General features: G+C 40.9%; 1 protein-coding gene across 2 annotated transcripts in view; it reads right to left on the bottom strand.

Moving 5' to 3' along the window:
• Positions 1-10,118: 10,118 nt before the first annotated feature.
• LOC145340958 (neuroserpin-like) overlaps positions 10,119-26,011 on the bottom strand; it is a 47,813-nt gene continuing 31,920 nt past the window's right edge. For both annotated transcript variants that reach the window (XM_080185569.1, XM_080185570.1), the window contains exons 7-9: positions 15,089-15,175; positions 11,420-11,509; positions 10,119-10,432 (exon numbers count right to left, since the gene is read on the bottom strand). In XM_080185569.1, coding sequence (XP_080041695.1) covers positions 10,356-10,432; positions 11,420-11,509; positions 15,089-15,175 — 254 coding nt within the window. In that variant the 3' untranslated portion in view covers positions 10,119-10,355. The remainder of the gene's footprint in view (positions 10,433-11,419; positions 11,510-15,088; positions 15,176-26,011) is intronic.

The raw sequence follows: 26,011 nt of genomic DNA, 5'->3' as shown, positions 1-26,011 counted from the left end.
TATGTCAATGTACGGCAGGTGGGGAGCGGGGTTAATGATGTTAAAATCCATTCAGATTTATGTAAAGCAGGTCACGACCATTATGGATAACTTCCAGATCTTGAGCCGTTACCAGCATTTGCACGGATGACGAAATGGGCTCAGGGTTGGCTGTCAATAGTCTTTTGTTTACATTCATGATAGTGCACCATCAATGATGTTCCCTCTTCCAGCGACATGAATGATTTTCAAATTAAACGGTTGCAGTAACAAACTCCATCTGAATAATCCAATTTCAAAACTTCTTCAGAAATGTTAGGGGATTATGGTCTATATATATGATTGTTTCTAAGGAATTACTGGCAACAAAAATTCAAAATGTTGAATTGCCAATACCAAACTTAAAGTCTCTTCATCAGTTGTAGAATACTTCAATTGAAGAAGATTTAATTTCCTTGAAAAATGCACAACAGGTCTCTCAATTTCAAGTTCATCTTCCTGTATCAATACACCAATGTCACTGGCATTCACAGCCAGTTTAAACTGTTCATCATAATTTGGAGTGTCTAACACTGGCACTACTGTCAACACAGTTTTCAATGTTGGAATGCAGTTTGACAATTCCCCATGCAATTACATTTTTTATTCTTCTTCAAGAGTTCTCTTAGTGGTGCTACCACACTTCGGCACAAACTTACAATAATATCCATTAATTCCCAAACATCTTAGAATCTCTGTTCTTATTGTACATTCTGGAAAATTCCAAATGGCCTGTATTTTCACATCTCATGGAACCATTTGACCACAGCCTACAAAAGGTTCTAAATATGAAATATGAGCTTTAGCAAATTTTTGCCAAATTTGTGACCAGATTAGCTTCAGGTGTTCAAACTTTTTAGTGTTGCAGATGTTCTTCCCAACTTTGGCTAAACACCACTAAATCATCAGTGCATACCACACAGTGACTCAGTCCCTGAATAACTTTTTTGTTAGTTTCTGAAATGTTGCGGGTGAGTTCTTTATTCTGAATGGCATATCTTTAAATTGATGAAGTACATTTTGCATCATGAATGCTGAAATTTCCTTTGCCCACTCAAACAAAGTTTCTCGTCAATATTCCTTTAGCAAATCTATTTTTTAAATGAATTTCAACTGTCCAACTCTTTCAATGCAGTCTTCCAACCAATCTTCCAGTGGTATACGAAATAATCCCTCTTGGTGACAACATTCACTTTCTTTTAGGGCACACAAAGTCTTTATGTTCTATTGGGCTTTGGTACCATTACAATAGGTGAATTCCAATCACTACAACTCAATTCAGTAAGGTCATTTTGGAGCAGATTGAACCATAGAACCCCTGCAGTACAGAAGGAGGCCATTCAGCCCATTGATCTTGACCAACAACAATCCCACCCAGGCCCAATCCCCATAACTTCACGTATTTACCCTACTAATCTCCCTGACACTAATGGTCAATTTAGCATGGCCAATCAACATAATCAATGTATCACTGGACTGTGGGGGGAAAAAAAAGAGCCCCCAAAGGAAACCCATGCAGACACAGGGAGAATGTGCAGACTCCATACAGACAGTGACCCAAGGCCAGACTTGAACCCAGGTCCCTGGCACTGTGAGACAGCAGCACTAATCACTGTGACACCATGCCTCATTTTTTGTACTTGTGATAACTTTGTGGGTTTAACCTATATGGATGTTGTGTATTGGAAGTAGTTCACCCACATCTATGTCATGCATTGCCACCTCTGTTCTACCTAATTTATTTCCATAAATAAAACTGCAGTAACTCTTTCAATTTGCATCAGTTCTTATCTGGAAAGTAATAACCAGTTGTTTAAATTTCCTAGTATTTCCTCATACCAAAATGAATTAGACGAAAGTTACTCTCACAGTTTAACCCATCTTCTTCTCTCTGCTTCATGTTTGCCCTCATTTCCTCTATCAAAATACTTATTAAGCATGTTAATATGACACACTCTGTGAGATTTGTGCCTATCTGGTGTGTGTACCAAATAATTTACTTCAGTAAGTTTTTACTCAATCTGATATTGTGCATTAAACATAGCTGTCAATGGGCCACCCAACACTGGCAATAAAACTAACATTTTCTCCCATGCTACAAAACCAAGTCTGCATTCTCCTATTAGCCATTGCTTTCATTTCCTCCTGTGGTACATTTAAATGCTTCCTTGCCACCTCAGAAGCCCCAGCCTATTTCTGAAATAAAATATGTAGTCCAAAAGTGTGGCTTCTGATTCCTTACTTAAAAATTTTTCTTGTATTTATTTTAGTGGATCTCTAACTTCATTCCCATGAGCAATTCAAAAGGACTAGATCTTGCAGAATCATTTGTTGTAACTCTAATGACAGCTAATAAAAAAAAACCCCTTTGTGCCAATCATGAGGGTAATCTTGACTAGATGCTTTCATCATTGTTTTCAAAGTTTGATGCCACTTCTGTAATGTTCCCAATAACTCTGGATAATGTGCCAATGATTTATACCGTTTATTTCCAGACTATTCATCATCTCTTTAAATGATCCTGAGATGAAACTTTACCTTTGATCCAATTGTATCTCTTTTGTAAGCCAATATCTCATAAAGAACTTGGCTAATCCTTCTACCACTCACTTGAGTGTAATATTTTCAATAGTTGATGAGTATTGATTTCCACTTTGCATTTTCGAATGTGGTCCCTTCCTGGGTATGAACCTGATTACATCGCTAGCAGGGGGTGGTGGAAGATCTCAAACTGAGACTTTGCTCTCGCAAATCCCATTATGGCTCTCTTGTGAGAGTTAGCGATCATAACAAGATTTGTGCCCACAGCGAATGGGCCCTGAGAGTTGCGCCATGTTTTGAATTGAATAGAAGAGTTATATTAAACTTGAAACATTAACACTGTTCCTCCTTCCACAGATGCTTCTCGACCTGTTGAGTATTTTCAGCACTTTTTGGTTTTTATATCAGCAGGAAATTAATTTTCCAGAATGTAATTACTGTCAATTAAGTTCCAACTTGAACTTTAATGATTTGGGATGAAATTAAAGAAGTTGGCAGTCCTCAGAATAGACTTAAATAAACCATTGTAATCCCCATGGTTTAAAGTGGGTGTATTGATGCTAATGTGATTAGCTTATTCTGGTGGATGGTGCATTGTCTGCTCTTGCTAATGGAAGGACAAGAGAGATGAAGAGCACACACACACACTCATTGTTACAGTAAGGCACCATTCCATATCTGTTTTGTTTCTTCCTTTCAGAGAAGCCGAGATTCTTGCAAAGTCAGCAGGGATTGCTCTGTTTGATTACATTTCTCCAAAACTAATCACTGTTTATCTCCAACCTTGTAACCTCCTATAGCTGATGAGGTAACTGTATAAACCCTGACATCACCAAATAAAACTCATCAAAACCTACTAAGCGCCAATAGCAAAAAAAATCACATACAAAGAATGAGCGCTGGAGGGGTTTAAATACATTACGAGGTATGATATTTCATTGAATTGACCTGAAATAGCCTGCACACTCAATTTAACATAAACCATGTAACCTGTAACTGAATTCAACAGAAATTAGAAATGATTAACCTGCATTGCTCAGTTGCCCACAATTAGTTTGGATGGTGAAATTGATGGGGGCAATGATAGAGATATAAGTGTCAGCTAAATGGGCAGCATGGCACGGTATTACAGTGGTTAGCACTGCTGCTTCACAGCTTCAGGGACCTGGGTTCAATTTCCCGGCTTGGGTCACTGTCTATGTGGAGTTTGCACATTCTCCTCATGTCTGCGTGGGTTTCCTCCAGATGCTCTGGTTTCCTCCCACAGTCCAAAGATGTGAGGTTAGGTTGATTGGCCATGCTAAAATCACCCCTTAGTGTCTTTAGATGCGTAGTTAAGAGAGATTAGTGGGTAAATGTGTAGGGATATGGCGGTAGGGCTTTGGTGGGATTGTGGTCGGTGCAGACTCGATGGGCCAGATGGCCTCTTTCTACACTGCACGGTTTCTATGATTCTATGATAAACAGGCTCCTGATGACAAAAAAAAATTGTAGGTAAAGATGAAGGTGGTGGGAAGAGCAGGAAGGCAAGATATTTAAGTTGATAAGATGTTAGTGATGTAAAATGGGAACTAAAATGAATAAAGGAAAGGATATCAACTATGCTTTCAAAAGTGTTTAAAATGACACCGAAAAGGTTAAACTAATGAAGTGTTGATCTGGGAGAAAAAGACTGGGTTCATTTTCCAATTATTATGACGCAACAAATCATCTGATGTTATATATGTAAATATTTGAGTTGGTATAACAGTCAGTTCCAATCTGTTTGAAAACCAGAAGACAGTAGGAATTAATGGTTACTTCCAGGTCCTACTTAATGTTGAAGTAATGAATGGACATGCATGTTGAAAGGAAAACAATTTGAGCCAGAGAACCTGAAGTTTCCTAAATGAAGGAAGTATAAAAGCCAAAGATGTGATCAGTCCAGACTGAACCTGAAAGGAGAGACTGGAGGGAAAGCTCAAATTCAGTGGTGAAAAAATAAGAGAGAATAATATGATTGTTAGTTGTATTTGTGAATCTTTAAGCAAAGGTAGTAATGGGCAGTACAACACAGGGTTGAGGAACCAGAAAATTGATGTGGCAGGAGGACAAATGCTCTGCAAGAGATCAGTGTCAACATGGGATACAGAGTTATTGGATGGGGATGTATAGTAATTGGGTCACAATCCAGAGAAAGATTGGAGTACCAGTTAGATACTTACCATTTAAGTAGAGGATTTTTTTTTCAACAGCATAAATCAGCAGATTTGACAATTAAGTCAGGCTTAAACCTAACAGAACAGAGATCAGAAATTTCTGAAGAAAACAAATTATAAATGAAGAGAAGAGAGTCCCTGAGAGGATTACTGTCATCAGTAATTCTTGATTAAAATAGCAAGCCATTAGATTAGCAGAACATGTTGGAAAATATCCTTCTTGATATCTATTCAATCAATTCCCACGATGTTGAAACTTTAGATCATCTTTTGTTTCCTATGAGAAGAGTTGAACTACTTAGGAGCAACAATCCCCTTATGTATTTGCTTATGAATACTCATCTGTATAAAATTCATTTGTCTCTTAGTATAATAAGAATATGAGTGTCTGGATCACTAGTCCACTGACAATGCCATTAGGCCACCACCTCCCATAAATGGTTGGGACGGGAAGTTTTAAGAAAAGCCTTTTGGAAACAAATTCAACAGTTGATAAGTGGGAGTTCTAGTTAAGGTCAGAGGAGTTGGTGAAGGGAAGGACATTAATAGATTAAGAGGAATAAGGATGAACTACCTAACATTTGATCATTGTTGGTTAGAAATGGGACTGAGGGGTATGCATTCTGTCTTTGACCAATATTGCGTAACGAGTGTATTGGGTCAGCTGCCTGGTTATACAACTCTCTTTCCCAATTTAATTTCCAATTGCAGATTATTGCCCATTTTACACTCGAGCCCAAAATCCGATAATACGTAAAGGCAGTGTCATTACATGTTAAAGGGTGAGGAAGAGACAAAGGTGTATTGTCCAGGCATTGCACTGTGAAGTGGTTGGAGAGGATGAGCACGGAGAAAATGTGATTGGTAAAATTGATTGTACAGTGGGTCAGGTAGGCAGTGGAATGGAGAGGTCATTGTTATTAAAACGGACAGGTGAAGTTAAAATCTACTTCACTACTTAGTTAAAATCTAATTAAAATTTGGATCTGTCCAATAGGACAGGCTCACCAAAGTTCCACACACAAGATTTCCAGAAGGAATGAACAAGTATCAAATTCAGTAATTGAGAGATAGCTGTATTGGTAATCATAGTCAAGAATTTACAAGACAAAGGACATCTGTCTGCGTGGGTTTCCTCCGGGTACACCGGTTTCCTCCCACAGTCCAAAAATGTGCGGCTTAGATTGAATGCATGATAAGTTGACCGTAGTATTGGGGGATTAGCAAGATAAGTGTATGGGGTTGTGGGAATAGGACCTGGGTGGGATTGTGGTTGGTGCAGTCTTGATGGGCCAAAGACCCTCCTTCTGCACTGCAGGCATTCTATGATTAATATCATATTACATGCACAATGAGTACATCACAGACACACAGCATAACCATAACTGACTTTCCAAACACATTGAAGCAGTATTTGAGCCCAGACTCTCCATCTGTGGGAATGGTGATGTGTCCAGAGAGCGCAACAATCCCAAATGATATTTCTATTGTCTGGCCCCCTCTTGAGTTTGAATGCCTTCTCTCATCCTCCTTTTCTCCATGAAGAACAACCTAACTTCTCCAATCTAACCATGTAGATAAAGATCCTCTTCCTGGGCAAAGAGGGATACAAAGTGTTCATTTAGAACCTCAGACATGATGTCCTCTGTCTACGTGTGTAGATCTTCACTTTGGGTTCCTTATAGGGCCTATACCTCTTACTAACTTTTACTATTTTTATTGCCTGTAGAAGACTTATGGATTCTGTGTTAGCAGCCCTGCTCCCTCTCATACTCTCACTTAACAAAGATGTGCAGGGTAGGTAGATTGGCTATACTAACTTGCTGCTTAGTACTCCAAGATGTGTGGGTTAGATGGATTAGCCATGATAAATGTGTGGGGTTACAGGAATAGGGCTGGGTGAGAGGGCCTGGGGAAAGATACGCTGTCAGAGAGTTGGTGATGTGATGAACTGAATGGCCTCTTCTGCTCTGTAGGGATTCTATGTTCAACGAACACCACCACCACTCCCACCCCGTCCCACCATTTCATTTTTCACCTCTGGCATATTCTCTAACTCACCAGAATTGAAACCGCTGGAGGTCAGATTGCAGATTTATGTATATATAGCAGTAGTGAATGACACACACAGATAATCAGCCACTTACATTGTATTTCTTTCTTAATCACAATCTTGCTATCAGAACATCCTGTTTCCCAAGTAACTTGGTGTATCCACAAGCATAAATATTTAACTTAAAATGCATTTATCAAGGCCATTGGTAAATAATTCTCCCAGCAGGGTTCCATGAATTATTGTTGGTCACAGTAATTCTTTAACAATTTCTGTCTAAACTGTTGCGTATTTTCACTATTACAAAAAAATTGGCTCCACTTTTAACCTACTTTGTTGATTGGGTTAGGTTAAGGCAGAAACCTGCACATCCTGTCCAATTTTACTCTTTATTGAAACCAACAGAGGATAAAATTGGACAAATCTAAAATGGGTGCCTAATGGGAACACCATCCCTCCACCGATGCCAGTGGGTGGGTGGGCTAGGTTAAGATTAGAGGTACTGTCTAGAAAAATGTGGAATGTACATATTCCCACATTCTTCACTTAAAAACAGGCTTAGACCAAAAAGACTAATGTTACTAGCAGCTAACATTACTAATCCGAAGGTTCTCCTATAACTACATGCATTTCCTCTGGGTGCTCCGGTTTCCTTCCACAGTCCAAAGATGTGCAGGTTAGGTGGATTGATCGTGATAAATTGCCCCTTAGTGTCAGAGGGATTAACAGGATAAATACATGAGGTTACGGAGGTAAGGCCTGGGTAGGATTGTTATCGGTGCACACTCGATGGGCTTAATGGCCCCCTTCTGCCCTGTAGGGTTTCTATTCTATGATTCTAAACCTAGATAATGATCAGACTTCAGTAAATTTTCAATTGAAGGCTAACAAAAATAAATTCACCAAAAAGGTTGATATAGATAAGGTTCTGTATATGAAGCATGATTAAAATAGACAAATAAACTGTCCAGCAACTCCAATCTCTGAACTAAGGGGATATAAAATAAAATCTAAAAATACCATCCAAAGAAAGCTAAGGAAATTTGTGTTGAAACGGTAAGATAGACTTCAAGGGAGTTATCTTTGTTGCGGGATTCAAATTTTGAGGGCTGAGTGAATCTGAGGGTTGTAATCAGAGGTTGTTTATAGTTTGAATTAACTCAAGAAAGGGTTTCAATGGCATTGATGCATTCACTGAATCTGTAGAGGATTCGTTTTAACAATATGTGCATTAAATAGCATAAACTTATAGTTCTTAATAAATTACTGCCACCATACTTTGTAGAATAACTCAAAGTTTCAGACTCCTTTTCAAAATCCAACATAAGAGATTTAATTCAGCAGTAAAGCTGATTACATAATTTTGCACTTTGTTTAAATCAAACTAGAAAATGATAGAAGCGCCCTTCAGGTCAGTGGACACCAGTGAAGGGGAATAGCTGGTTAAGTTTATTTATTAGTGTTACAAGTAGGCTTTCATCAACTCAGCAATTAAGTTACTATGAAAATCCTCTAGTCGCCACACTCTGGCATCTGTTCGGGTACACTGAGGGAGAATTTAGCATAGCCAATGCACCTAACCAGCACATCTTTTGGACTGTGGGAGGAAACCAGAGCACCTGGAAGAAACTCATGCAGGCATGGGGAGAACGTGTAGACCCCTGCACAGACAGTGACCCAAGCCTGGAATCAAACCCTAGTGCTGTGAAGTAGCAGTGCTGATCACTGTGCCACCATGACGCCCTGATAAAGTGTCTACACCCAGACATATTAAACTTTCTCTTCCCTTTTTACAGATGCTGAAAGACTTGCAACATATTTGACTTGGATTTTATTTCAAACTTACAATATGTATAATTTTATCTCTTTCTTATTTCCAGAGTAATTAAACCAGTATTGATGCTCTTTGTACTCCACATATTGAAAGGAATCAGTACTAGGATATAGAATGTTTCATTAGTGCAATTTATGTTTGCAGCATCAGTACCGAGTATTCTGGAGTGAGGACAAAGCATAATCCTACATCAACTTCAGAGAAAATCTCCAGTTATTAATGCAATTGTAGCTGTACTTTTTGACAGTCATTATATTTACAGTTTCTTTAATTCAGCTACTAATTAAATGCAAACCAAATAATGGTTCCTTTCAATCAGTTTTCTGAAATCAAACACTAGCAAAAGTATTTTATTTGAAACATCCCCTAAAATAACTACTGTAAGTAGAATAGCCATGCATTCCCTATAGTTGAATAATACAAAATGCTGTATCCACCTATTTAACCAAGACGGAGCAAGTAGTGCCCTGACATTCTCTTGTCTATCACACAAAACTCATGTGCATCTTGTGGGCACAATCTGTTTCATTATAAAGTACACTAGAAAATTCAGAATTTTGTTGTATTGTTCGTTCATGGAATAGTGTTGCTGGCTGGGCCAGCATTTATTGTCCATCCTGAATTGTCCTTGAATTGAGTGACTTGCTAAGCATTTCAGAGAATAGTTGAGTGTCAATCATATTCTGTACCTCTGGAATCACATGTAGGACAGACCAGATAAGGATGGCAGATTTCTTTCCCTAAAGGACATTAGTGAACCAGATGAATTTTTATGACAATAAATGATGGTTATGGTCATCTTTAGACTTTCAATTCCAGATTTTTATTGAATTCAAAATTCCACCATCTCCTGTCGTGGGATTCAAACCCAGGTTTCTAGAGCATTACCCTGGGTCTCTGGATTACTCTTGTGATTATGCCACAACCTGGAGTCCTCTTGCTCACAATCTGCCAATTCAATCACTGACATCTGTCTAATAATTATAAAAATCTCAATCCCCCTGCAGACAGTCAGAACAAAACTACAGGTTAACATGATGACTACAGCCAGATCTTCAAGCTAACAAGGATTGGACGTAATATGGGCACCAAAATAAGGACGAATGTTTCAGTTCAGCATTATACCCATTTGGCATTTAAATGCCACCATAACAAAAGAGCATGGTAATCAGAAATTCATATTTTACAGACTACTTTTGCATCATAACTAATGATAGGCAATATCATACAAGTCATTGTACAACTTGTAAATACCAATTTTGCCTACAAAACCAATTTCTAATGACTTATTACAGCGCAGAACAATATAAAACTTGTGGGTCAGATTGTCACATGAAGATATTGAAGTGAAGTGTGACTGTTAGCAAAGGCTTGGCTCATAATTTTCACTTCATTTTTCAACTACCATTGCAGCATTCTTAACAATGTTACCTCAGAGCTTTATTAAGTATTTCCGTATGTTATAAATGTGGAACAATGTTCATTTATTTTATTTAAGGAATGAAGGTGACAGTACAGGAATAGTAATATAAAAATTAATTGCTTAACACAGACTCTTTCTACAAATGTTCTCTTTATTACATACTCCTTTTACTTCAGCTAGCAATGATAAAAATTAGCAGACTGTAAAATTGCAGTAACTGTAAAACACACCACTTATGAAATGAAAAGCTGTTAAATGAGGCGTTTCTTCATTGTAGAATTGATGCATCTATAATGCTTCAAAATCATGTCCATTTGGATTAATATCTTCAGGATGCATGACTCTACCCATAAAGAGGATGGTGCCTAGATCAGAAGGAGGTAAAAGTACAGTCTGAGGTCATCTAGTAAATATAGTTATCCAGTTTAAGTTTAAATATTTTATTTTTTAATAATAATGAGAAATTCTGTGGTAGTATTTTAATCCTTGGACTTTAAAAAAAAATAAAAAGTCACAATTTGTTTATTTTCACAGTAATTTCAGAATTTGATAGTTTTGGACTATGCATAGTGTTAGGAATCCCATTGATGTTGCAATGCAAGGTCATCCCAAATTCCAGATGGGAATCCTGAAATATTGCTTCATTAACTATTTATTTTTGGAAAAAATGAAGAATAGAGATGAAACCCGATGAGGAAAGGCTTCAGTCTTGTTATAAAATATTTAAACAAAACATTTATTAAACTTTAAAACACACAAGAAGAAAGGCAATACTAAAGAACAACAATTAGCAACAACAGTTACCCAGACAGTATGCTTAAATTAACCCCCAATCTAAATCTATCTACTTTTCTAAACTATATAAAGTATACACCTTCCCCAAAGGAACGTCATCAGTTTTAACAACGAGCCAAATCCAGCAAATAATTACCACACAGGACCTGTAGCTTTCTTTTGGGAATCGTTCTTCTAGTTTAGAGTAGAATTTATCATGCATCACATAGATAGACTTCTTCTGCTTTTGTTCCTTCACACGGCTTGATTCTTTGTGAGAGCTCTGAGTTGGATCTGGAAATGGCTATGATCTAGGTCTCCAAGCGGCTAGCATCCAGTTTGCTTAAGAAAGTCTCTGTTTCGCTCTAATACTAGTCTGATGTGCATCTCAAGTCCTCAATGCAGCTAAATCCCTATCAGTTCCTTTTTTTAACCTAATTCTTTACATTTCATTGCAACTTCCTAATAGTAGTTTATAATAAATATTTTTTCTCTAATCTGTAATGTCTGACATTGCAAAATGTGTCATTAAATTTTGCTGTTAGTGCTGTAATATTGGTGTTTGGAATTTCTCTTACCTGTCTTTCGATTTCTGATCATAAAGAAAAATGGATGATCTGCAATGATCTGGGGATTAAGGACCATCATTCTGCTAACAGCGATCATTTCTGCAACACAGCACGTACAAGTTAATTAGTTTATTATTTTTACTGTTTTAGACCTGCCAGTCTGGAAAGAGTGATCTGATAAGAGCTGAGTACAAAAGGTGGAAAAGGTTAATCCAAGTATTACGAATATTGCCCACAGCAACATTTGATCTGGTTCTTTTAAATATAAATAAGTGCATCTGCACAAATAGCCATCAGTATATTCTTGCCAGCTGCACATTTCTCTGCAGAGCCTTGGGACACTCTTGTTGAAAACATAGTCAGCTGTGCAAACTCATGGGACAGAATTTTACGTTGCTCGGGTCAATGTGGCCCTGACCCAGATGCACCTGAAATTCCCTGAAAAGACATCAGGCATATGTCCCAACAACATCATGCACTCGCACAATATTTCAATTGGTGGGTGCACATGAGAGTTTGGATGCACACCTGCCAACATTCAAGCCAGAAATTTAGCCCACGAAGAGGCCAATCGAACAAAATTTTACATTGCAACTTCTGCTTTTATGGTTAGCAGGAGGGCCAGTAGGCCTTTATGTTTTTACTTCAACCATGATCCAGGGTGGAATCAAGTGTCTGGGTTAAAAGGTGTCTGAGGACTCAGGTTGGTATTTGCATTTGCTTCCTTTGCATCGTTTTTTGGTCAGAATGTATTTGTTACAGTTCTGCAGTGGCTGTCCCCTTGAGAGGGCACATTTTAAGCACCAGCCAAATCCTCCCTTTTCTCTGCAGCTGCCTTCTTTCTGCCATTCCTGGTAGTGCTCAGCCTGTCACAGACAGTGTTTCATACTGGCTGCCCGTTAATTTGCCAGCCAAATTAATAGCACTCTTGTGTATGCATTTCAGCCAAGTTCTCCCCCATGTGTCCTTGATGCTAACAGCTGGTGCCAAAATGCAAAACATAAGCATCATGATTCTCCCAAACTGGGGCTAAGTGCCTACTTTCCCCACCTGACGTTGGACAATGGCTTGTGCACTGCTGGGCCACCATTTCTAAAGAGCCACCCAATCTCCGTGCTCAGAAACAGGTCCCCCACCCCGCAGAAACAAATTGTGCCCCTCCACACTGACCAGCGGGGTGCCACCAAGAGGCGCATCCTCCCCCCCCCCCCCCCCCCCCACAAATAATGGGTAACCCCCTCCCACATTACTCAGACCCCTTCAGGTTTGCACACGAAGTTAAACTGCAGGCTGTTAAACAGGATTAGACTTTGTCTACATAGCAGTCAGGATCAATGGGGCATTTGAGATGCAGTCAAAGGGAAAGGAAATCAAAATAAACACAGGTTTCTCGAGGATGATAGAAATCCTTGATCTGACAGCTAATCTTTTACGGAACACTGCACATTGAACAGGTTACAGATCAAAGACTTCAAGTGCAGTGGAAAGTATTTCAACAATTTCTGAAGCTTCAGCAATTTCAAATCAAAGCTGGTGTGTATTCATTGGGGCTGAACGCACAGCTGGGCAGACTGGGAACATCCCTCACCGACCACTCCCCCCCCACCCCCCTTCGGTGAAATTGACATCCCCTTGACTTCAGAAAGGGTCTGCTTACATCTACAGCTTCTGACAGCAAGAAAGGGAAATCTCTGCTGCAAAAGAATGCTGCAATGAGTTACAATCTTGCCCAGGTGACCGGGGGGGTGGGAAGGTGTAGGTTTAAAAGTTACCGTGCCACTTCAGAATTTGCACAACTGACAGGGAGGAATGCAGATACTGATCACAGGGCTGCCTGAAATCGTTACGTCATTGGTGATTGTCAGGTTCACCAGGACTAGAAGGAGGAACCCAGCCACAACACCCCCATCCCAGTGGGAAGTGGCGAGTCAACCCCCAGGACCCTCCCTCTGCAGCCTGGCAGCAGCAGAAGGCCAAGTGACCACTGGACTAAACTCCTTGAGCCACTAAGGCGCCCAAGACACCAGGAAGGGTGACAGGGCATCGTGCAGTGTTGGCAGTGCCAAGGTGCTTGACCTACAGGGAGGGTCCAAGGGGGGAGGGAGCTGAGTCGGGGGGGGTCTGAGTGGAGGTTATTCACAAAAACTTCATGCCTGTGTGGTCTTGGGGGAGGGGGGAGGTGAGGAAGGATGTTTCTCATTGTTGACGTATTGGTGGTGCTTCCTTGACCCACAAGGTCAAGGTCCGCTTGTGAGGACCTGTATGAAAGCCCACCCACTGTAGATTCTGCTGGGGAGGCAGGCGAATACAGAGGACTGCAAACCTGCTAATTATATTTAAATTGGCAGTTTTGAATGTGCACTCATCGGCACCAAGCCCTCTTTTCCGCCGACTCCTGATTCTCCGGGCCATCGCATTCAGAACTAGCGGGCCTGGAGAATCCCCCCACAAGATATTGGAAATCTGAAATAAAAATATAAAATGATGGAAACACTCACATTTTGATGAAGACTTTGCCCGAAAAGTTAATCAACTCTTTTACCTTCCTCAGCAGGTGTTGCTTTGCTGAACATTTCACTGAGTTAGTGAATTCCTACCTGTCTGTTGACCATTATCAACCTCTAGATCAATCATTTTTGGGGGCCAGTTATTTCCCTGTTATCCCTATTTTGTTTAAGTAGTTTACAAATATTTCCTTGCTGATCTCATGATTCCAGTTCATGCTCTGATTTCTTAACAAGCTCACTGTCACTTCCAAACCCTACAAGGGATCTTTGCCTGGGTCTGCACCAAAATATGCTGGATTTCCTGGGCAAACAGGTACTGAAAACAAAACAATACTACCCAAGTCAGTAAATGAATGCATCCAATTCCCCTTTCCATGATTTCAAAATTAGTTAAAGCTTTAGGTTATTGGGTACATCATTTTATAATTCCAGTTTATAAATTTTTTAAAAAAATTTAATCCGTATGTTATTTCTTTTTAATATTTAAGTTAGCAAAAATTGGTTATCATGGAATTGGCGATTTCTAGACAGCCTGGAATGGTAAATTTAAAATCATCTTGAAAATATACGTTTAAGTACAAGTTTAAAAATGTATAATGATATGTATTTTTCTTTGCTTTGTCCACCTGGCCTCGCTGCTCGCTTCAACTGAGTTAAATGTTTGAATATTTACAATAAGAGCACTGCCACTCATTAAAAAGCCAGTAAAAGGTGAACTGCAAATGGAGTTGGAGTTTACAGAGTATCAAATACAGAAAACTGCATATTTAAAGAAGAGTTTTATTTAAATCTGAATTAGGATTTAAATATTGTTCAGAAACTGCTATTAGCAGTAAGATTTAGGGGTAGAAATTTGTCTTAGGCTGTGGCACAAAATAGATGGTATCAGCCAGCTGCCCATTATATCCAGTGCCCAATATTCAGTTCCATTGACTGTAATAGAACAGAGTATAGCTGCATACAATGGACGGATAATCCATTACGCCCACTTTGTGCCACTGCCAGAGAAACATTTCCATTTCTTGTCTATAAATGTAAATGAATGTAGAGATTGTACACTGCAATGGGGACACTGAACTAACTAAAATGCGGCAAGAAATCAGAAATTTTAACGATCTTTGAACCAATGTGCAAGATTCAAAATACTTATCAGCTTTACAAAGCATTATACCTGAGGCTGCAGCTGCTTCTGAACCTTCTTCATTCACTTCAATAAAAGATGAATGAATAGCCTTGGAGATGCACAAGTCCTTCTTTCCTGTTTGAAAGACAGAAATTCAACACTTCACAAGCAAAGTCAAACACACAAACTGAAGTACTTGACATATGGCCTTGCTCGACTCAAAGAACTAAATAGTACAACAAAAGGAACAGGCACATCCAAGCCTGCGCCAACCACATTGTCCTAGCTAGATCAACCATCTATATTCCTCTATTCCCCATCTGTTCAGATGTCTACCCAGATAAGTCTTAAATGTCACTAACGTATCTGCCTCAACCACCTCACTTGGTGTTGCATTGCACCTCGCTTGCAAAACTGTTTTTTTACAGAGTTTTTTTTCCTCTGTGTAAAAAAACTTCTTCTGCACATCTCTGTTGAACCTTCCCCCCCTTACCTTGAACATGTGCCCCCTTGTAACTGTCATTTCTGCCCTGGGAAACAGCTTCCAATTGTTTACCTTATCTATGCCCCTCATAATTTTATAAACTTCTATCGCCCCTCAGCCTCTGTCTTTACAGAGAGAACATTCCCAGTTTATTCAATCTCTACTCATAGCTAATACCCTCGATACCAAGCAACATCACTGGAAACATTTACTGTATTCCCTCCAAAGCCTCCATGTTTTTCTGGTAGTTTAGGAACCAGAAATGGACACAGTATTCCAAATGTGGCCTAACCAATGTTTTATATGACTGTAACATAATTTGCCAACTTTTACATTTGATGCTCCAGATGACGAAAGCAAGCAAGCCATATGCTTTCTTCACCACCTTTTCCACCTGTGCTGCCACTTTTAAGGGCTTGTCAACTTGTACTTCCAGAAAGGGGAGGCGGTTTAGAACGGAGTTGAGGAGGAACTTCTTCACTCAAAGGGTGGTGAATCTCTGGAATTCTCTGCCCGTTGAAGTGGTGGAGGCTGCCTCGCTAAATATTTTTAAGAAGCGGGTTGATGGGTTCTTGACAAGAGAGGGGATTAAGGGTTATGGGGAGAGGGCGGGAAAGTGGAACTGAGCCACAACAGATCAGCCATGATCTTATTGAATGGCGGGGCAGGCTCGAAGGGCTAGATGGCCTACTCCTGCTCCTATTTCTTATGTTCTTATCTCTCTGTGTGTCTATGCTCCTGATGGTTCTGCCATTTATTTTATAGTTCCCACCTGAATTGGATCTACCAAAGTGCATCACCTTGCATTTGTCTGGATTAAATTCCACCTGCCATTTCTCCACCCAATTTTCCAGTCCATCTATATCCCGCTGTATTCTCTGATAATATTCATCACTATCTGCAACCTCAGCAACCTTAGCATCTGTCGCAATCTTGCTAATCAGACCAGCTACGTTTTGTCCCAAGTCATTTATATAAATTTCAAACAACAGAGGTTCCAGCACTGATCCCTGTGGAACACTACTAGTTACAGACCTCCAAAAAACCCTTCCATCACTATCCTCTGTCTTCTATGGCCTAGCCAGTTCTGAATCCATCCATCTAGCTAGTTCACCCTTGATCCCGTGTGATTCGACCTTTTGCACCAGCATGCCATAAGGGACCTTGTCAAATGCTTTACTAAAGTCCACGGAGACAACATCCACGGCCCTTCCCTCCTCAATCATTTTTATCATCTCCTCAAAAAACTCAATCAAGTTAGTGAACATGAGCTCCCTCGTACAAAACCACGCTGTCTGAGGCTAATAAGATCATTCAGTTCCAAATGTGTATAGATCTTATCCCTAAGAACCTTCTCCAACAATATAACTATCACTGAAGTAAAGCTCACTGGCGTTATCCATGCTACCCTTTTTAAATAATGGGACAGCATTGGCTATCCTCCAATCCTCTGGGTCCTCACCTGTGGCCAAAGAGGAAACAAAGATTTCTGTTACAGGCCCAGCAATTTCCTCTCTTGTCTCCCTCAGTAATCTAGGATAGATGGCATCTGGCCCTGGGGATCTGTCTACCTTAATGCTTGAGTTCAACGGACATTTCCCTTGTCTGCTCCTTGCCCGCTCTGATTCTGTGGCGGGCGGGGCGATAGAATTCTGGTACGAGAACAACACAATAGCAGATTTCTGTGGATGCTGGAAATCTGAAATAAAACCAAAAATACTGCACATGCTCAACAGGAGGTCAGGCAGCAGTTGTGGAAAGAAACAGAGTTAATGGGCAGAATTTTAGGTGCCCTCAGTGAGCATGTTTCCTGCAAGGGGGTGGCACAAAAAAAAAGGGGGTGGCACAAAAAAAAGAGGGTAGCTACCCAGTTTCCATCTCGCCACCATCTTGCCCATCCAGCTTTCTCCTGTAATACAGGGGGTGGCAGACATGTGCTGAAATTGGCAGCCTGCCCATCATATTTAAGTGGATAATCAAGGGTCAATAAGGCTTTTCATCAAGCCAATTGACCCTGATAATGCACTGGCCATGCCATAAATCACTGGCGAGGGGAGCTGGGCAGGAGTTGGGAAGTCCTTTTTTTTTAAAAAAACAAATGCTTAGAAGAGCAGGAGAGAAGTGTGGTGGAGGTCACTCTGCAGATGCTGCCCCTTGCCGATCTCGGGACGGCTCCACTTAGGTGGATATCTCTTCCCCCCCCCTCACTTCCTTTTTACCTGCTTCCTTTTCATCTGCTTCCTCCCCACCCTTCTCCCTAAGCTAAACAGGGGTAGGAGGGCCACTATTTCACTTCACTCCCTCCCAAGTGGGAAGCATGTTTACAGCTCCCACACCTCATTACGATCCTTTATTCCAATTGTGAATTCAGATATCAGATCAGACTTATTGACAGCTGCTGCAGTCAAATAACCTACTCAAATTGCCAATCATGACATTCTAATCATTGTCATTTGAGTAAATTACTGGAGGGCATCTAGCAACTATATAATCCAGCAAGAGAGTCAACATTAGAAAATTGGGAAAGAAAAAGAAATCCAGTGGAGAAAACATGCTTTCTTTCAACTTTAAAGATATTCGGGATGAAATGTGGAAACTGATATATTTGTGGAACAAGACACCCTAAGCAGCAAAGTATTTCATGCTTTAAGAGGTTTAACAGTACACTCCTGAGGTTGCTTTCCAATCTGTTACCAATAACCACAGACTGAAATCTGTAGGCAAACCTTCAGTATGGAATCAGGCTGAGGCCCGGAGATGGCTTACTTCCCTCCTTGTCAGTTCAAAATTGAAGAGTGGGATCCTGACGAAATTAAGGAATCAGATAAACAAATAGTGGAAAACAGGGAACAGAAAAGTGATGGGATAGGATTATGCATATTTAATGAAATGTTCAATGAAAGGAAATGGGGAATGTCAAAAACAATATTGCAAAGTTTTACCCAATAACTTTACTTCGAAGGACATGAATCTTATCAGAAGATTGAACATTTTGAATTTTTTTAAAATTATGATTGTATTGTGTAATCGAGGATGCTTAACCTTCTTAGGTTTAAGATAAAACTAACTTCTGAAGTCATTATTGGAAACATTTTTCCTGGAACTGAACCATCACTCTTACATCACATACTGTGCATTTATAGTATTGACATGTTTCGGTATGTTTACAACAATTTATATTTGTATAATTCCTTTAACATAATAAAACACCCAAGGCACTATGCAGCAGTGTTACATGAAATTATAACCAGAAAAAGAGATAGGAGGTAAAAAGCTTGGTTAGTAAAATAGTTTTAAGGCAGGTCTTAAAAATCAGTTAAATGCACAAAGAAATTTAGGGGGAGTTTCATGCAGATGGAGGGTGTTTGGTGTTGGGGGTGGCGGGATGGGGTGGGAATTCTGCAGAAGTGGGATGATTGGAGCAGAGGGGTAGGAACCAGCACGTGGGGGGGGGCGGCAACGGCGACGAGAAAGAGTGGCACGAGATCAGGGTGCCTGCGCAATGGCATACCAAGCGCTCTGCAGCTGGCTTCACCAATGAGTTTAGCTGCCCCCTTCCCCTGCTACTGCCGAGAATCCGGGTTCTCTTTTTACACTGAGTGTTGTATGGCTGTGGCCTGCCAAAAAAAAAAACTGGCGTCATTCTCCCATGCCAAAGAGCGAGCCTTGTGGGATTCCAGAGGTAACCGTGGGGGAAGCCACTGACGATAATTCTCCAGCTACAAATAACTAGAGGAGAATGGATCAGGCAAGTGCAGGCCCACCCAGTTGGACAGTGGTGGAGAGGCATTGCAAGCTGTGAACAACGATATCAAATGCTATAGACAGGTTGAAAAGTCGAGAATGGATATTGAATCTTTGTCATGATTGCAATAGGTTTACAAAATATTTTTTAAATGGCATAGGAATAATTCAAAATACTGGGATGGGTAAAGGATGCATAAAACCAGGATCCAAGCAAGATATGTCGTTAAAAAAACAGAATGCTTTAAGTCTCAAGTTTGGTCTATTTACTATTCCTATGAGGTGCTAGTGTGATGAAGTGCAGCAGTCGGATCAAGATAGCCAGAATATACATAATATGTAAATATGCATCACATCCAATAAGCCCATTTTTTGTTAGTTAAATTCATTAGGCTGCAATTTGTAGCACATCTTAAGTGTATGCCAATCTTACAATGCAGAAGTTCCAGGATATTATGCTATGACTTATAGCATTTACATTTAAGTTTTTGAGTTTATGTATTAGTGTCACAAGTAGATTATATTAACATTGCAATAAAGTTACTGCGAAAATCCTCCAGTCGCCACCTTCCAGCACTGTTTGGGGACATTGAGGGAAAATTTAGCATGGCCAATACACCTAACCAGCACATCTTTGGCACTGTGGGAGGAAACCAGAACACCTGGAGGAAATCATGCAGACATGGTGAGAACATGCCAACTCCATTCAGTGACCCAAGCTGGGAATCAAACTCAGGTCTCTGGCGCTGTGAGGCAGCAGTGACACTGTGCTACCTAACATGCATCATACCATAGGTTTCTGTCCAGGGTGAATCTCTGCTGAACAGTTTGTCATCAAAATGAATACCATTTGCAAATTTGCTGAAATTACATCATTTTGGTTGCAGTTGCCACTTAGACAATAACAGAACGATGTTGGTTATTAACAGAATGATGCTAAGCAAGCTTAAATTCATCAAAATATTCAATCACTCAATGAGTTGACTAAGACGATATAGCTTGGTCCCATGCATTTGTGCCAATCTTTATTTCACTGTATGTAGTGTGATTAAAAAGTGAAGGACAACCAGTGCTTTGTACTCCCTAGTTCACTGTCCGTTTAGTTTGACGGCATCATTATTGCTAGTCACCAGAGATCCCTTACAACTAATGCTGGAATGAAATTCACATTGGAAAAGGTGAAACCCACACATCAGAGATAGCTCTTCTTTCAGGTCAATAACAAGGGCCATCACTAAGTGTATTATTGGGCTGGAATTTGCAAATATGTCACTGGCGTGGAGCACACATTACTATCAAAACTCTTACTTTACTAAATAACGCTGTCTATAAAATTGGTAAGAAATATCTGAAGTAAAAGACTGAAATAGAACTGACTTTAGCAGAAACATTAAATACTCTCTTGTTGCATTTTGTGTCTGGACCCACCATCTTGGATCTATATAGGATATTTGCGGCAGTGCATTCTCATCAGTTGTGCAGATTCACCAATGACAGGTTCAGGGAGCACAAGAGTCTAACTTATTAAAAGTTTATTTATTAGTCACAAGTAAGGCTTCCATTAACACTGCAATGAAGTTACTGTGAAATTCCCTTTGTAGCCACACTCCAGCATCTGTTCAGATCAATGCACCCAACCAGCACGTCTTTCAGACTTTGGGAGGCAACTGGAGCACCTGGAGGAAACCCACACAGACATGTGGAGAATGCGCAAACTCCACACAGACAGTGACCCAAGCCAGGAATCAAACCTGGATCCCTTGCGCTGTGAGGCAGCAGTGCTGGAATTTTCCCATTCTGCCCTCCACGGGAATTGTAGTGGACTGAGGACAGACCATGCAAAGGTCTATTGACATCGGGTGGGATTTTCAGTTTTGGGGTGAGACAACTGGAAAATCCCACCCATGGTGTTCTTCCTAATACCACTGGTGCTTCCAAAAACAGCCAACCTTTAGGAATAGCTGCTTATTTACTGTTTTGAAAAAAAAATTATCACATGCTAATTTGGATGCTTTACTTCCAGAGATTTACTCATATAGAAGGCTTGACACTAAAGTATTGATCCCCTATAACTAATGCTGGAATGAAATTAACATCGGAAAAGGTGAAACCCACACATCAGAGATAGCTCTTCTTTCAGGTCAATAACAAGGGCCAACTCTTGTACAATAGTGAAGCCAAAACTACCCAGGAAACAGTGACCTTCTCCCTTTTCAGGTTAATAAACATAGAATAAATAAATTCCACATGTGCACCTAGGTGGAAAAAGTCTTGATCACTGGGTATTCTGATTTCCTCTTAAAATTGGGAAGTGATTTTTGTATGTGTGTGAGTGAAGCGTGGCACAGTGCACGTTTTGCTAGAGCGCAGCTGTCAGAGTAAAACCGGCTGAACACAGCATCATAGTTTAATAATAACCTGTCACTCACACTGTGCACATCAGTTGAGCTTAAAGTTAACCTCTGATGATCTGCAACTTGAATTTGTGTGGACAAGCACCAGGCTTTGAGGTAGTAATGCTGTTTTTGAGTGCTGTCTTATCCAGGATAACAAAGAGACATGATTAAAAGTGTGCTTTGAACAGCTCCAGTGATCTGTTTTGCTCTGCCTAAATTTACAACCTCTGCTTGACTAGGCCATTATTCTAGAATATTCCACTGTACCACCAGATTATGCCAACTGTTTCCATCTGTGCTTGTGAGTCACTTTCACCCTTAACTGCAGCAGTCAGCGTACTGTGCCAGCACTTGCAACATCAATCCTGCTTATTGGAGTAAAAAAAGGTTCAAAGCTAAGCTAAACCAGGGAGCCGATGGCCTGGTGGTATTATTGCTAGAACATTAAACCAGGAACTCAGCTAATGTTCTGGGGACCCAGGTTCAAATCCTGCCACAGAATTTGAATTCAATTAAAACAAAATCTGGAATTAAGAATCTACTGGTGACCATGAAACCATTGCCAATTGTCTGAAAAACCCATCTGGTTCGCTAATTTCCTTACCTGGTCTAGCCTACATGTGACTCAAGTGCCACAGCTATGTGGTGGACTCTCAACTGCCCTCTAGGGTAACAAGGAATGGGCAATAAATGCTGGCCAGCCGGCGATGCCCATGTCCCACAAATAAATTAGATTTTAAAAAAATTGCATCAGACAAATAGATTTAAATCTAGAGATTTGTTCTTGCTAACTATAATCAGGAAAATGTTCCAGCCATATGAGGAACACATTTTAGAAGGATACTTGAAGATTAACATAATATTTTTCTATTTTGTACTTGCAAGGTCAAAAATGAAGCTTCTCAAAGAGCCTAGTCTTTATTCTCTGCCAGAAAAAAAAGGACTTGTTAGCACTGCACTTGTGATGTTATTTACAGTCAACACTTTTCTCATGTTCTGAGAATGCTGTTTAAATCCCCTGCTGAGGCGAAAAGGAAATTCCTATTAAACCTTGAAGCAATCAGATTTCTATGCAGATTTAAATATGCTTGTATTCCAATTTAAGTAATTATGTTATAAACCGTTTTCAATATAAATATACATATTGGGCAATGGAAGCAATAAAGTTATTTTACAATGCAGAGGCACAATGACTTTATGGGTAAAGGTTAATGGTTTATTATAAAAACTTTACCCAGAAATATTGTGACGATTGCAGGTAAAATGGAAAAGAAAACGGCACTGAACATACAAAGTAAATGTCTAACCACTGTTAAAACGCACAACTGACACAATGATTCATATTTTTCTTCTGAAATATGCAACAGATTTGGTTTGTACACCTTGTACAAACATGAGCCCAGGTCACCTGGGTCCACTGCTTTAACATATGCCATAGGCACCGCCGCACCCACCCCCATCTCTCAACTGACTGCAACATGTGTAGGATTCTCCCAAAAAAATTTTAAGAGCCGATTTTGCAAAAAGATTGGAGTAAATCCCACTGCTTTTTATCAGTGGGGCTTTCAAAATGAATCTCCCATACTTTGAGCACTACAGAATGCACTAGCATGAATCACACTAAGAATCAGTGAGCAGGGCTTATTCCCACTGGAGGGGCAGGCAGCATAGCGCTGAGTGGGCCAATGCACATGCGCTAACCTGTCAGCACCAAGATTGGTGCATGCACAATAGCCCCGCACTGCTGGCATCCCAATATCTGGCCAGCTCAATCGCTGGTCAGCCCCATGACCCCTAGATTGCAGCCCTTATGACCATTGCAACACATCCCCCCACGGCCCGATCATTGCCTATCCCCCCCCCCCGATGTGTCTGGGCCAGCTTCAGCACACCCTCCTAGTATTGCCCCCCCACCCCCAAACCCAGCAGACCCAATCACCTCACCCCACCCTCCCCAATCGACAGCCCTGAAATCCCCAGCAGGCTGACCTCTCCCACCCCGATGGCCAGCCCCCATCACTGACCTCCCTTCCTCTGTCAGCCAGACCAAGTGAAGAGTGGCAGCGGGACCTCCTCAACCCCCAGCTATCTCCCGCCTCTCCCGCCCAGTGATCTCTCTCCCCCACCAAACAACTGCCCCAATAGACTCCACTCCCTTGGGCATCGTCACTTTGCCCCTGGTGCAGTGCTAGGGGGCCAGACCCCACCTTTTAACCACCACCTGCTGCAGGGGCCTCAGTGGCCCCACATTCACTCCAGCAGTGTTGAGCCACAAGCTCCCCACAGGTGGGGAGCTATTGTAAACCCACTGGAGTAAACCACTCCTGGCTGGAGGGAGGAGGGCTAGCGGACCCCTAATAGATATAAAATACATTTCAATGGGCATGTAAATAAATTATGCAGCTCCACACTGATTTCTGGTGCGGAACTGACGAGGCTGGGAATCCAGCGCCTGGTGACTCATGGAGAATGTGGCGCCCAGCTGTAAAAGTAGTGCAGTCAGCTGGGAGAATTGCCCCCCGTTGTGTTTTAACTGAGTACGTTAACCCCTTGAATGCTTTGATTCTCAGGAACTGACACAAGGGAGGTTATCTCATAAAATAAAGAAAAGTTTATTTCACAACACCTGAAATATATTCACAATAGTCTCACTCACGCACAAAAAAGATGGTTACAAAAGAGGTGGCATGCACTTACGTTTTGAAAGAGTTCAAAAAGTCTCCATTACTCTCGTCTTTTGAGATGGAAATTGGGCATGCTGCAGGTCTCATGAGGGAGCTGCACAGTTGTTAGCACTACTGCCTCAAAGTGCCAGGGACCCGAGTTGAATTCTTGGCTTGGATCACTGCAGAGTCTGCACGTTCTCCCCGTGTCTGCGTGGGTTTCCTCCGGGTGCTCCGGTTTCATCCCACAGTCTGAAAGACTTGCTAATTTCTCCCTCAGTGTACCCAAACAGGCACTAGGGGGATTTTCATTGCAGGGTTAATGTAAGCCTACTTGTGACACTAATAAATAAACTAAAAACATACTTCCAATTCACTCAAAGGTGTGGAGGGTTGGATGTTTCTGGTGATGAATTCACAGTGGCTTCCTCCCTGCAACAGGAAGTTTTTGGCTTTGCTTCAGTTGAAAGTGTAATCGAGCTTCTATAGTGATGATCTAGCTGGGTTCTGCAAATTGGTAGGAAAATGGATAGCCCCACTTCTCTTTGACAAAGGGTCATCTGGACTCAAAACATCAGTGCCTTTTTCACCTTACAGATGCTGCCAGACTTACTGAGATTTTGCAGCATTTTCTTTTTTGGTTTCAGATTCCAGCATCTGCAGTATTTTCCTTTTAGCCCCACTTCTCTACTTGCCTAGACAGGGTTCTTCCTTTTCTCCATGAGGTCTCTTCCCTTTGTATTATCTTTGTCTCCCAGACTAACAAAAATCTGTTCACAGGATGCATTAAGAAATGTTTCATGTTACAAGCTGATTTGTCAAATGACCATACTATCAGTTTTTCCCACCATTCACACAATTGGTCCCTGATAAACATTAGCACTGACACACAATGGGGTTTGAATCTCAGCCATTTGCATCTCTTTTCCATTCGCGTACCCCCAATCTGAGGAATTTCAATCTACAGCCAAAAGTCTGTGTTGTCTTTGCACATCAGTTTCTGTAGGTATGGTAGCTGTTAAATCCAGTAAGAAGTCTCACAACACCAGGTTAAAGTTTGACAAAGTCCCTCGTGGTAGGTTAGTACAGAAGATTAAAGCTCATGGGATATGTGGTCAGGTATCTAGATGGTAGAGAACTGGCTTGCAAAGAGGAGTCAGAGTGTAGTTGTGGAGGGGTCTTTTTCTAGCTGGAGGTCTGTCACTAGTGGTGTGCCACAGGGCTCGGTACTGGGACCACTTCTCTTTGTAGTGTAGATAAATGATTTGGAAGAGGGAGTAGGTGGTGTGATCAGCAAATTTGCTGATGACACCAAGATGGCTGGATTGGCGGGCAGTGAGGAGCAGTGTCTGGCAATACAGCAGGATATTGATAGGCTGGTTGATTGGGCAGATAGGTGGCAAATGGAGTTTAATCCGGATAAATGTGAGGTGATGCATTTTGGCCGGAATAATGTAGGGGGAAGTTATATGATAAAGGGTAAGCCTGTAAGGAGTATAGAGTCGCAGCGAGACCTGGGGGTGCAAGTGCACAAGTCTTTGAAAGTGGCAGTGCAAGTGGAGAGTGTGGTGAAGAAAGCCTATGGTATGTTAGCCTTTATAGGAAGGGGTATAGAATATAAGAGCTGGAGTCTAATGTTGCAGTTGTACAGAATGTTGGTTAGGCCGCATTTGGAGTACTGTGT

This window comes from Carcharhinus amblyrhynchos, chromosome 3 (assembly GCF_965287045.1).
Source record: "Carcharhinus amblyrhynchos chromosome 3, sCarAmb.v2.hapA, whole genome shotgun sequence".
NCBI lineage: Eukaryota > Metazoa > Chordata > Chondrichthyes > Carcharhiniformes > Carcharhinidae > Carcharhinus > Carcharhinus amblyrhynchos.
This window is presented reverse-complemented; position numbering and strand designations above follow the sequence as displayed.